The 13,736-nt window shown below is 44.5% G+C and overlaps 1 protein-coding gene across 2 annotated transcripts in view; it reads left to right on the top strand.

The window, feature by feature from the left end:
- Window positions 1-6,759: 6,759 nt before the first annotated feature.
- LOC310856953 (cGMP-inhibited 3',5'-cyclic phosphodiesterase 3A-like) overlaps window positions 6,760-13,736 on the top strand; it is a 69,755-nt gene continuing 62,778 nt past the window's right edge. For both annotated transcript variants that reach the window (XM_083762538.1, XM_083762539.1), the window contains exon 1: window positions 6,760-6,943. In XM_083762538.1, coding sequence (XP_083618664.1) covers window positions 6,857-6,943 — 87 coding nt within the window. In that variant the 5' untranslated portion in view covers window positions 6,760-6,856. The remainder of the gene's footprint in view (window positions 6,944-13,736) is intronic.

The raw sequence follows: 13,736 nt of genomic DNA, 5'->3' as shown, positions 1-13,736 counted from the left end.
GGGTCCCTGGCATATCTTTTCAAATGGGGGTCCGCGGGCTAATTAGTGTCAATGTGGGGGTCCTTGCCTTGAGGAGGTTTGGGAACCCCTGCTATGCAGCACACAGAGGATTAAAGCTTGAAGTCAGTACATGGACGTTGGAACCGTGAGCCGTGTATTGACGTATTACCGTGTTTTGTTCTTGCTTACTGTAAAACACTCTGGATTAAGAGTGTACTGCTAAATGCTATACTGTAAATCACTCTGGATTAGAGCCGAGGACGATTCTACAAAATGCCTATACTAAATCCTGACAGATTTCTGAAAAACCCTATGTTTCTATGTCAGTCGTTCTCAAACATTTTCATGTCAAGGACCGCCAAAGATATATGCAATTGGCCGCCGATCCCCATCTGAAAATATGTTGCTCCAGGGACCCCCCAGAAGCAAACATGTTATTTAAAAACGTTTGCTCTGAAAGAATATATATTCAAATATGTGTGCCACATTTTCACGATTTTTCAAAAATAGTAGACAAGCTCGTATAGCGCTATGAGCTTGTAGATCTGCTATTTATAACATAATGCTTAAAATACCAACAGGGGTTCCCACACAAACAGGGGTACCCGCCCAGAATGGGTTAAGAGTGTATATACTGCTAAATGCCTAAATTGTAATCTTGACCATCATTTCAAAATTCGTGTCAATAGATCCTGTGCTCTATAGGTGAGACATGACCTTTGACCCGATGGAAATGTCTCAAGACAAAACACAACCACCCCAATATTGTATTAACCCATTTAGACCAGAGGCCCAGTCTAAATACGCCTTCTAAATCCTTTTCTGAAAAACATCCTTATACTGTACAATGTACATATAGGATCGACAACCCCAGAAAGGGGTTCTCAGGTTGAAGGGTAGAGTAACGTTGTCGCGGTGTGGACACGGATGTATAGGACTCCAAAAATGCAGAACGACCAGGCCAGGCAGAGAAGTGAATTGTTCGAGAGGTTTAATTCTCAAAAACCCACATGGAAAAATCACAAGGAACAATATACTTGGAACAACTGGGAGAATACAACATATACGACGACAAACTGACAAGGAGCTGAAAACACTGGGGCATATATATAGACAAGACTATAACTACACACAGGTGAACTGTAACACAATCAACACTGGGATAGGCTAACAGGCAACAGAACACAGGTGGCTATAGAGCGTCGCAGTCCCGCCCCCTCGAGAGACCCGGAAAATAAATCCCCGTTCATTTTCCTCATAGACTTATCAGAAAGTATTTATTTAAAGACGTTTACGCCGCGGACAAAGCCAACTCTTGTCGTGACAAATCATGACAACAAACACAATTTCTCGGGCCAAACAAGGAATTAGAAAGTAGAAAAAACGGCATGTTACAACACTCTTTGTTGTTGTTTTTCTTCTTTGTAATTATTTGTTTGGTCCAAAATATTGTGTGTGCTGTCATGATTTGTCACGACAAGAGTTGGCTTCGTACGATGCTTAAAAGGTCTTTAAATAAATACGTTTTGAAATGCCTATGGGAAAAATGCATTGGGATTCATTTCCTGGGCCTGGCGTCGTCATGAAAGGGGGCCGGACTGTGGCGCTCTATGGGTTACACTAATACAGGGAGGTGAGACAAGGCAGGAGACAGCAAACAAGGCAGACAGGAAATCACAGAACTGAGAACACTATACTACAAAATAAGTTACAGAACACAAATACAAGTAATAAGACCCAAAACACAGACAAGGTCCAAGGGCAGAGGAGCGGACCGTGACAAACGTATATGGGTTCCCAGCAGGGGCGGCAACTACGGGGGTGCATGCCTGGGAGCTGGAGAACATTGAACAACATATGGCACCCCTGACAGTTATAAGAAGTATTCGCCTCTGGTTCCCAGTAGCCTATAAATGTATTAACATACTCCTATAAGCTGCATTTCTAGGAGGGACTCATGGGACACATGAGTCACTTTATAACAATATTAATATAAATCAACTAGGGTATTTACGCCCTAAAATAGCAATGTGTTATGAGCTTGTATAGATCTGCTATTTTCACCTTTTCCATGTCTGAAAATGTATAGGCCTATATATTCTATTCACTTCAAACTTCATTTGAGGAGTCGGACACTCAGGGGGTCCATTTAACTCCATTAGCCACAGTTCTCAAATTGGGGAGTCCGCGACGCACCATAGCATCATAACAAGACTATAGGCCTATGACACATATGATTAATAATTTATTGTACAGTGTTTTTTTCTGCTTATGACTATGAAATGGGTCTGAATGATTTTGATTGAAAAGTGTGTGTGTGTGTGTGTGTGTGTGTGTGTGTGTGTGTGTGTGTGTGTGTGTGGGGGGGGGGGAAGAAAGAATCCCCTCCAAGTGGTATAGGCCAGGGGTGGGCAACTTTGACGATGGAGAGGGGCCACTATATTTTCACTCACTCCCTATAGGGCCATATATTACTGTCGTAGCAAAAATAGCCGATCTACAAGTTCAAAACGCGTCGCAAGCTTGTAGATCGGCTATTTTTGCTATATTCTAATTGAAATCTTGAATTATTTTTTGCTATATTTGAATTGGAATCCTGATTTTTATGTTATTTGAAATGCCATACTTGTCATGAGCTACTAATTTAGACTGGTCATGTTTGCATGCTGTGGAATTGTAACAGCTGAAATCAATCAACTATATATCAGTATTCTGACATTAACCTGAGGGCCACATTAAGTGAATGTGGGGGCCGCATGTGGCCCCCGCGGGCCGCCAGTTGCCCAGGTATGGTATAGGCTATGGATACCTATAGCTGGGCCAAACAAAAATCGTTTGAGATCAACCACATATACAAAAACATAGACAGAGCATAACATTTCTTTGCACTTTTGAATGGTCTACTTGAGTTTACTTCAGTTGGCCGACCCAGACCTATATAGCCCCTAAATGTAATGCTTTGTCCTGCACCATTACCAATTACACCAGATACTCATTAGCCTATCCACAACAACACAACTTATAGCAGACGATACTCAAGTAAAATGGTAGGCTATACTTTATAGTTTAGGCTAGGGTCTGTTATATAGGAGAACGGAGGAGAGGCGATTTTCTTTTCCTTTTTACCGCGGCGCGCTGACTCAAAACATGCATGGAGCTTCGCTGACATGCATGCAGAGAGTATAGGCCTATACTGTGTGCGTGGTGCGCGCGCACCGTCCACGCACGCGCGGCGAACGTGCGCGTGTAGTCCACGCGTGTCCGTCCGTGCGCCGTAGTGCGTGCGTCAAATGTTTAGACTGGGGAGAGGAGAGAGGAGACCCGTGCATGCATGCAGGCGGGAGGGATCACTTCATTCCTCCCCGCATAACACACAGCAGGGCTGCCCGCTGCAGCTCAAGAAGGAACCGTTGTTTTTTTTGGAGCGGAGTTTTTTGGGACAAGCTTTTTGCTTTCACACCTCCACTACCCCACCGTGTGTGTGTGCCGTGCGCACCTCGATCTGGCCCGCGGGGAGAGCCTCTGCTCGGGGAGGTTCACGCGGACACGTACGGTTCGGTTCTGGTCCGAAAGCTTGGCTGGCTTTTCCAAAAGCTTTCTTGGAGGCATTCCCGAGAAGCTCGGAGGAGTCGGAACCGTATAGCGGAGGCGCGGAGGATTTGTTTTTCTTCCTCCCACCCCAAGCCCTCTCCTGAGCAGCGGAGTTTGGACCGTTTTCTCACCCCCGGCGCCGTCTCTGTGCGTCCTATAACTGGCTTGTAAAAACCATACCCGTTCCCGGACTGACGGGACTTTTCCTGGAAGCATCAACTCATCGGGGTACCACCAGGCTTCTGGAAGCGTCGGTGACGTTCCGATTGGATCCAAGAAGAAGAAGAAGAAGAAGAAGAAGGAGAAGGAGAAGAAAGACAAAACAAAACGTCCCGGGGTTGGTTGGTGCTTCTTAAACTGACGGATTTCTTCGGGAAGCCTCGGCGTGGTTGTTGTTGATTGTGTGACCGACCCCGACGTCTCCTCCTCCTCCTCCTCCTCCTCCTCCTCCTCGGTATAGATGAGGCGATGAGCGGCTGTTTGGGGCCGAGAGGATCGGGCTCTCTCGCCGGATACTAAAGCATCATGGTACCGGAGGAGCAGCGGCGGCGGCGCTGATGGTAAGCGCAGGCTGGACCAAGCCGGGGAAGCGCTCTCCTCCTCTGGGTCAGAAGAACCGTGCCGGACCGTCCGCTCATCATCTCCATCCCCTCCTCTCCAGTGCAGTGGAAAGTAACTATTACGTGCATTTTTATATACTCAAGTACTGTACGCCTATATACTTAAAATGTAGGGTTTTATTTTTATTTTATTTATGTTACTTTAGCTATATGGAGTAGCCTATATATTTCCAAAAGATATGCCTGCAGGGACCCCATATAAGAGAAGGTTTTGACGGCTCTCTAGCAGAGATGCTCAACCCGTTTCATTCCAAGGACCCCCCAGTTTGACATCCATTAGTCTATACTCTATACAGACCCCCATTTAATGTAATTTCTATCCGGGACCCCCAATTTATATCGTAACATCAATGTTAATTTCATTTGTACACTCTCAGAGTATACAGACCCATGAGGGTCCATTTGGTTCCAAACTATCATTTAGCTGGGGACCCCCTGGAACTGCCTCAAGGACCCCTGGGGGTCCCCGGACCCCACTTTGGGAACCACTGTTTAGCCTATAGCCTAGCCTATAATTACAATTATTACAATATTTTGAAAATATATCTACATGTGAGCTTTTTATGATATTTTCTAAATATTTTGTATACATTTTGAAAACTTGTGAAATGGGACATTCTTCATCAGTACTATAGTGTATACTTCCTATTTGGATGCCAATTACTCAATGGTGGAAAGTAACTGTATACATTTAGCCTACTTAATTAAGTACACTTTTGAGGTATTTGTAGCCTACTTTTCTTGAGTATTTCCAATTTCCAATACTTTTGTTTATTTTACTCCTCTATATCTTCAGAGCCAGAATTTGTACTTTTACCCCACTATAATTGTTTGAAAACTGTTACTAGTTACTTTGGAGATTGAAAATAGCAGATCTACAAGCTTCACAATGTCGCATCTCAGTGCATTGTGAGCTTGTAGATCGGCAATTTTAAAATATTTTGTATACACATTTTGAACTGGGTCAACGGGACATTCTGCAATATGAGTACTTTTACATAGTACATTGGGTACATTTTGTGTTTGCCAATAGCCTACTTTTGTACTTTTACTCAAATACATTTTGAATATGGGACATATTGTAACGAGGTGCATCTAAATTGCAGTATTGATACTTTTACTTAAGTAAAACATGCATTTGAGTACTTATTCCACCACTGCAATTACTTTTATACTTTTACAACTCATAGTTTACAGTATAGGCTGGTATTAAGTAGCCTATTTGAATATCGGACTTTCACTTGTATAACAGAGCTATGTCTACATTTTAGAAAATGAAAAAAATCTAAACAATTAGTAAAAATAAATGAAAGGGGTATAGTTGAAATGCAGAAACAAGGACAGGGTGTTTTCAATTAATCTAACCTGGTTAAAATGGAGTTTGAAGTTACAATGACATAGTTCATATATAGGAAGGGGGCGGGGCGGCTGCAATGAATATCAAATATCTAAACATTGAATCGAGCAACTCAAAAACTGTATGGGGTTGTTCACAAAAGTCTGAGTATAGACGATAAAATGACGTTTTCTTTGTGAAATATCCCTTTAACTCAGAGGCACTTTAAAATTAAATATTAGTGAGTTAAATTAAGTCCATTCACATCTACAAATTACATCCTGCACATAATTGTACATTCATTCAACCTCCTAACTCCTAACTCATGACTGCATGGGGCGGGATTCTGTGAGATATACGTAGGTGGGTTATTGCCTTGAGTTTAATGATCCTGATGTGAAAGAGAAATATTTCTAAGGTTGTTAACTTGCTGTGGGTATCCTATGCTATGGACAATCAAAATCAGCACAGATTATTTCATTAAGATGTGGTCTCATAATTATATTATGGCACACTGACTATCACGGAAATGAAAACATGGCACAAACAGGTTGCAGACCCCTGCTTTAACCCCATTCAGGGCGGGAACCTCTTGTGGCGTTTTAAGCATTATGTTATACTTTTAGCTATTGAAAAATAGCAGATCTACAAGCTCGTAGCGCGGCACTCACACTGTGGGGGGGGGGGGGGGTGGTCCCTGGAAGAACATATTTTCAGATGGCGGCCAATTAACCCTACATATATTTTTGGGGGTGTCTTTGACATGAAAATGTTTGAGAACGACTGACATGGAAACATGTCGGGATTTAGAAGTCTAAAAGCGTTCCTCGCTTCACGTTTGCAAGGCCCTTGAGACATTTTGTAGAATCGTCCTCAGGTCTAAATGGGTTATAAATATAACAAAATGTGAGTATAGCCTATAGTTCTTTCATCTTCCACCTATACTCCTCCTCTCCTCTCCCCCCCCCCCCCTGTGCAGAAGCTCCTCATCCGGGCGACGCTTGGATCGGAGACCTCCTTATACGCGGTCGTGTACCTGGTTGGGGGTCGGCCGGCTCAGGCGGGGCTCTGCCTCTGCTGGCCCGGCATGTGGACTAGGATCCTCCGGAAGGACCAGCAGCAGCCGCCGGGTAGAGATAAGAAGAAGAAGAACAACCAGGACCAGGAGGACCAGGACGTTGAGGAGGAGGGGCGCTGCAGGAAGCCCAGGAACGAGCCCCTCTGAGCGGGATTGAGAAGCAGACGCAGTAGCGGCGGCGGTGGTGGTGGTGGCGGAGGGTTCTCTTCTGGTGGGATCCTATCTCCAGACATGATGGATCGTGGTCAGAACCTGAGCAGCGGCAGCGGCAGCAGAACCAGCAGGAGAACCTCTCTGCCCTGCATCCAGAGAGAACAGGTGAGCTTATCGTTTCAATCTTTTCTGCTGGGTTGTTTTAATTTTACGTCACTTTGTTTGTTAAAGGTATATTCAGTGATGTCACTTAATTCAAATATCACTTCTGTTTTTGTTTTGTTGTGATAATCCTCCCTACTATAGAGTGTGCTGACCATATAAGGAGTTCCTCCCTGTCCCCAGTTAAACCCCTGCCGGGGGTCAGGTTATAGGGGTGGCCCAGCCTTCATCCAATCAGGATAGAGAGGGGCCTTCCGCCAATCATGATCGAGCAGGGGCGGGCCTTGGTGTGCATGCTGTTTGCCTGTTGCGTATCCCCCCCCCCCACTGTAATGCGTGCACATGTGCACATCTTGTCACCAGGGCAGACCGGGTCTTTTTTCTCCGAATAACCCAAATCACTGAATGCTCCTTTAATTTAAGAGTGAGGCGGGTGAATTTACAGACAGCTTTATTTAATTCACGCAGGTTTATTTATTTAAGATACAACAAGTTGCAAGTTGCGTGTGCGTGCGTGCGTGCGTCTGTGTGTGTGTATGAGAAAGGGGGCAGCAAGGAAGTAACCATGGTTTCAGGAGCGTATGGCAGAACGTTCATGTCGCAAAAACGAGGGCGAGGCTTGATTCCATAGGGCGTGCCAGATAGATTTCAGCCGTCACGTTTATTAACGTCGGAACGAAATGAAGGAAGGATCAGCTGTTTGCGATCACTTTATAAATGCCGTGGCGACGTGGGGGTACTACGAAACCTGCACTCGAATCTGTGGCAGACTTTACACTCGATTGATAAATGAGGGCCTAACAGCGGGCGACAACCAGACAAGTAGCCTATAGCATAATGCTTAAAACACCAAAAGGGGTTCCCGTTCAGAATGGGTTGAGTAAAATAGCCTACTGCAATGCAGGGCTACAACTTAAGCTCGCAATGTGGCGCATTGTGTGACACATAGGCCGGGGGCACAGCCGCGGACAGAAAAAGCTGACGCCCGACGTCATTACGGGTTTTTAGACAGCTGGTGGATGGAAAAGAAGCCCCACCTCCGCGGCTGACTGACGTGACGGACAGATTCCCGGAAACGCTCTCCTCCGCGTCAGTCAGCCGCGGAGGTGGAGCTTCTTGCACGCACGCACGCACGCACGCACGCACGCACGCACACACACGCACACACGCACACACAGTCACACACACACACACACACACACACACACACACACACACACACTCACTCTCTCTTTCTTTCTAACATTTTTATATGTCCTACTAACTGTAGCATTTATGTCTCTGTCTCTCTGTGTGTGTGTGTGTGTGTGTGTGTGTGTGTGTGTGTGTGTGTGTGTGTGTGCGTGCGTGCGTGCGTGTGTGCGTGCGTGCGTGCGTGCGTGCGTGCGTGCGTGCGTGCGTGCGTGCGGTGAAGATAGCTTATCTACAAGCCAACAGTGTGGTGAGCTTGTAGGTTGGCTATTTGAACTATTGACAAATGTTTTCCTATAGTAATAAAAATAAGGAAAATAAGTGAGATAAGGTGTAAGGCTTACTGTAAATTGTGATTTCTTATCATAGCAGCAGCAGCAGCAGCACGTCTATGAAGTGATTGTTGCTAGAGATATGAATGTGATTTGAATATGACATATGGATATGGACATATGGAATGTCTAAAATGGTGATAATACCAGTAAGACGCCCTGAGGGCGAGAAGCGAAAGTACAGTACAAAAAAATATATATATATATATATGATGTGAATCAAATCAAGATGTGACTTTCCTGTCTATAGGGTTGCTGACCTTTAGCCATTGGGGTGGCTGGACATATCATGTCTGTCTTCATGTCTCAATTAAGCAATAAGCCACGAGAGGTCTCAGGTTACCGGGTATTTTACACTGCCTGGGGGCGTAGGTGGACCCGACGCGAAGCGGAGGGTCTTCTACCCCCCAGCCAGTGTAAAATACCCGGTAAGCTGGGGCCTCGAGTGGCTTATTGCTTTTCTAAAACGGTTACAAACATAATAGTAATATTATCCTAATAAAACTATTAAATTCACAAAAGTAGCTACGCTTTGCGCCACCAGAGCGAGCGAGCCAGAGCCACAACACTTCCTTGTTTTGCTCCGTAAGTAGCCTATGTGACGGGAGAATAGCGCTTGATGTATTTACGGGGCTGCCTGGAGCCACACATTCACAGTCATATGAGCCGGGCGGTGCTTAGACGCCCGCACGGCATGTGTTTGTAAAGCAATCAAGCACTCCCCTTTCCCAGTTCAGCTACAAGGCTGCAGGATGATACAAAGTGACTGAAGGAGTGGGTTATCGGTGAAATTTACACCGGTCACGTGACGGTAACCAGCCAATCAGAATGAAGTATTGGGACTACCCGTTTTAGAATGTGTCTTAAAGGGCGAGGCCACGTGCACGCATCCGCCTCGTTGACGGCAGACTGTTGGGCGAGCGTTGGCGCTTTGGCGGATGGATGATCAGATCTCACATGTGGAATGAATTCTGTACTTATGATATCAATCAATCAATCAATCAATCATTTAATGTTTTATTTCAGACCCAGGGAGATCCATATCACAGAAGAGTACAATACATATGAAACAGTACAAATCACACAAAGTACAGTACAAAATATATATATATATATATATATATGATGTGAATCAAATCAAGGTGTGACTTTCCTGTCTATAGGGTTGCTGACCTTTAGCCATTGGGGTGGCTGGACATATCATGTCTGTCTTCATGTCTCAATGTGTCTTAATCTATAGCCTCACGAACAAACTGCTTGGTCACTGACTATTCACTGACACATACAGCATGTCTCTGACTCCATATGAAGTGTTCACAGTATTAGCATAATAACTAATAATTCGTATCACTATTATGTGGAGCGTGCCTCGAGTGTACAGGGTTTGATGAGGTCAGATCAACATATGGATTGTCAGAACAGGTCAGCTCCATATATGGAGATCTAAGGGTGGCAGTGTATTGGGTGTGCGGGGGGGGGGGGGGGGGGGGGGCAGCGGACTGACCTCATGCCTCCTTCTATGCATGAGAAGCTGCTTCTTTTCCCCTGACAGGGGGGGGGGAGTTTCCCTGTCCGGACGTAGCGCATGGAAGGAACACGTTATTCCGACCATGCAGTTCCTTTCCCCTCCATCAGGCTGGCCAGGGGGAGGTAGTTTAGAGCATAGACTGTAAAAAATATGGACAAAGCGTTCCCCGGGTCTAACATGAACGTAAAATGAAGCCTGTAATAATATGCTAATTCCTGATGTAAGTCGCCATCTTTGGTACCAGCTGGCCATTGGCTGGCTCCGTTTTGTATACCAGCTGGTCATTGGCTGCCCAGACAACGAGGCGGGACTTCCCCCCTTCTTCTCCGTTGGTTTTTATTTTGACTCGAGTGGGAGGGGAATCCCGATCATAGACTGTAACGGTAGCCACGCCCCTCAGAACATACGCGATGGTATTTTTTCTTTATGGTCATTTTTTTAATTAATGGGACCATAATTTTCCAAAAAGAATATTATGACATTAGAAATGAGACTTTAAACTAGTGACTGGAAGAAGAAAGTATTCATGACCATGTTTATTAAGGTAATACAGTCTAGGTGAAGTTGGGCCAAAATACATGGGCCTCTATGGAGCTATGGGGCTTTTTGGGTCCGGTCCAGCGCCACAACAGGCCATTATATGAACTACCGATTTCAAATGAGGCTTCACGAAATATCTGGCTGACTGCCCCCCTGGTTTAGAGACCAGGATTACTGCATGTCTTTTGTGAGGGTACATACCCTAATGGGACACAGGGAGATTCATGCTAACTCCACACAGAAAGGCCCTTTCGCCAACCCCCGCCTCGGGTATATGGGCACTGATGCACGCCGCGGAGGAGAGAACACGCCCAGGACCTTTCTATATAGCTGTGAGGCGACAGCACTATACCGACTGTGCCACCGTACCCCCAGGGGTATAGCAGTGTTAACGGGATTAATGCAGGTCTCTCTGTCAGAGCAAGGAATTGCGGAGACTTGAGGGAGGCTTGGGCTGAGATTAATTCAGGCGACGGCGCTTTTTGGTTCCCGCATGGCAGTTCCAGAGACCTCCGGTCCCTCCACCACGACGTGCTGGCTGGGCCAACTAGAGTTGGATAGATGGAGGGTTGGAGAAGTAGTGTCTATAAAGGGCGACAAGAAGAGGACAGGATGGATAGGGATGGTGGGAAAGCAGATATAAGATAATAATAGTATATTGTATAGTGATATTTGGGCACAGCACATTTTCAGATGCAGGGTTCCGCCACCAGATAATACATGTTAATTTGGGGATGGGGGGGGGGGGGGGGGGTGTGTGGGTGTGAAACTTGGAGACAATGTTGAGACAACTGGCTATGTCCACCCACAATGACACATGGACGCACGCACGCACGCACACGCAGCACAGCATATGGACAGCATGTGTGTGTGTGTGTGTGTGTGTGTGGTCTGGGTGTGTAAACACAATCCTGCTCGTCATGGTCTGGTCAGACGCACAGGAGGGGGGGGGGGAGGGGGGGGGGGGTGCTTGGTGTCATGACTATCTGTCTAACTATCTGTGTCTGTCAGCAACACTGTGTGCGTGTGTGTGCGTGCGTGCGTGCGTGCGTGCGTGTGTGCGTGCGTGCCCTGCAGCTCATTTGCAGAACAATACAGTTCCAGGTTCATATTTGACGTCACCGGGCCGACATTTGGCTGCCTGTGGATTTTTGTCACATTAGAATCAAATGAAACGTTTGCTTTCATTATTTGTACATTTTGCAGCCCGATTCTGATGAGAAACCTTTCTTTTAATGTTTTAGCCATCAGACAACAATAGATTCCTTTGAGTGGGAAATAGCAAACGTGTTAGGTTTTCTATTGGAGCGTGTGTGCGTGGGTGCGCCGGGAATTGAACCGGGAATTTTACGATTCACAAGCAGTGTTGTTTTTAGATTTTAGTTTTAGTCGTAGTCTCTTGAATTGTTTTCATTTAGTTTTAGTCACATTTTAGTCACCTGGAATGTTTTAGTGTTAGTCTAGTTTTAGTCGACTAAATATCATAAGATTTTAGTCGACTAAAATGTATTTTTACTAAAATGTATTTTACGTTGATACTGTCGTATTGACTGTTTTTACACTAACAAAAATTAGTGTCACTTTCAAAACAAAATGTAAGAAACAAAAAGTGATTGAAAGACATTGTGACATTGGACAGGTCCACAATACAAGTACAAAAAATAAATAATACTGGCCAAAACAACGTTCCAATAAAACAAAATGAACACTTGAAAACGACGTCATTAAAAAAAAAAAACCTTTAACCTTTAATACCAATATTATTTATATCTTAATTTCTGTTATTGAAGCTCAACTGGTAGCTTCTATAGGAAGGCCACTCCTTTTTTTTGGCACTTCTGGCACATCATGTATGTAACTAATCTTGTTTCTTATTGAAGTATTGCTTTCTGTATTTCTTTTATTTGACCATATTGTTGTTATGTACATATGTGCAAATAAACTAAACCAAACTAAAGACATACTCTCAAGAGACAAACAGGAACTGCAGCTCTCCCCTGTTGTCTCTTACCTAGCCTCAAGTGAGACTGAAAACTCCCCTCACCTGCAGCAATCCTGCTCTTAAACAGGTGGGGCAAACCATCCTCTAATTAAGTAAGTGGTCATTAGGTAACTCACCACAAGGCTAACTATAGGCCTATGTGTAATCTCACTAATCTGCCATCTCACTATACATTAAGGAATATATATATATATACACTCAAACATATTTCACAGGCCCAATTAATTCGCAGGGCCTAACATAAAGACCAAACATAATACAGACACCCCTCTACTCCTCCTCTACAGTACTTGGCGCCCTCCAATCTAGAGAGGAGTGCCAGCACTGCAGAGGAGAGACAGGTGACAAACAATACCAATGCGACTTCAGCGTCAATAAATACAAATATAAACATTTAAAACGCTTTCAACCATTGTGTCTATATAGGGCATGGGCTGGGCTGGCCCGTGACAGACATTTAATAGCGACCCATACAAATGTTATTTTCAGTGAATAATAATAATAATAATAATATCTCAAACTTAGTACCCAAAGACGCATTACATGGGGGGCAGAGGAATAGCAACAAAATAAACGTACTTAGAAACTTTATTAGAAAGGAAATAAACACTAAAAGCAATGGGATTATAACATTAAAAACTGTGGGTAAAACAAAGTGTTATGTACTGTAGGGAAAGCAATATTGAAGAGGTGGGGTTTGAGAGCGGTTTTAAAGGATTGGAGTGAAAGCTGGGATTTAAGTGGTTAGGTAAAAGAAAGAAGGAAAAAAAAGAACTCCCAGTCAGAGAGAGAGGAAGGAAGTTGGATGATAAAGAGATTCTACAGATCTGCGATAATTACTTCCTGTGTGGAACGCTGTCCAAAAACGCAATTACTGTCACCACGGTAACCGTGTCCACTTCCTCTGTTTTCAACCCATGCAGCCTCCCATAATGCAACAGTCAGTGTTTTTGGAGACAGGGGTGTTTATGAAGTGATTTACGATTGAGCCACTGCACTCTCATCTCCCCCCCCGTAGTCTAAAGCTCAAAACCTCATGGGAGATATGGCGTTTTCTTCTCAGGGCGTCTTAGTTAGTTAGTTTAATTTATTGTCCACAATGTGGAAAGTTGTCTTCGGTCTCAAACAACAAACAGCAACAACAACAGCAACAACACTTACACAATTATCTTCATGGCAAAAATGTAGTGGCAAATATACATA

Source organism: Protomyctophum parallelum (assembly GCF_964188405.1).
Source record: "Protomyctophum parallelum genome assembly, chromosome: 4".
NCBI classification, from domain to species: Eukaryota; Metazoa; Chordata; class Actinopteri; order Myctophiformes; family Myctophidae; genus Protomyctophum; species Protomyctophum parallelum.
The sequence above is the reverse complement of the archived record's forward strand: the minus strand, read 5'-3'. Positions and strand labels throughout refer to the sequence as shown.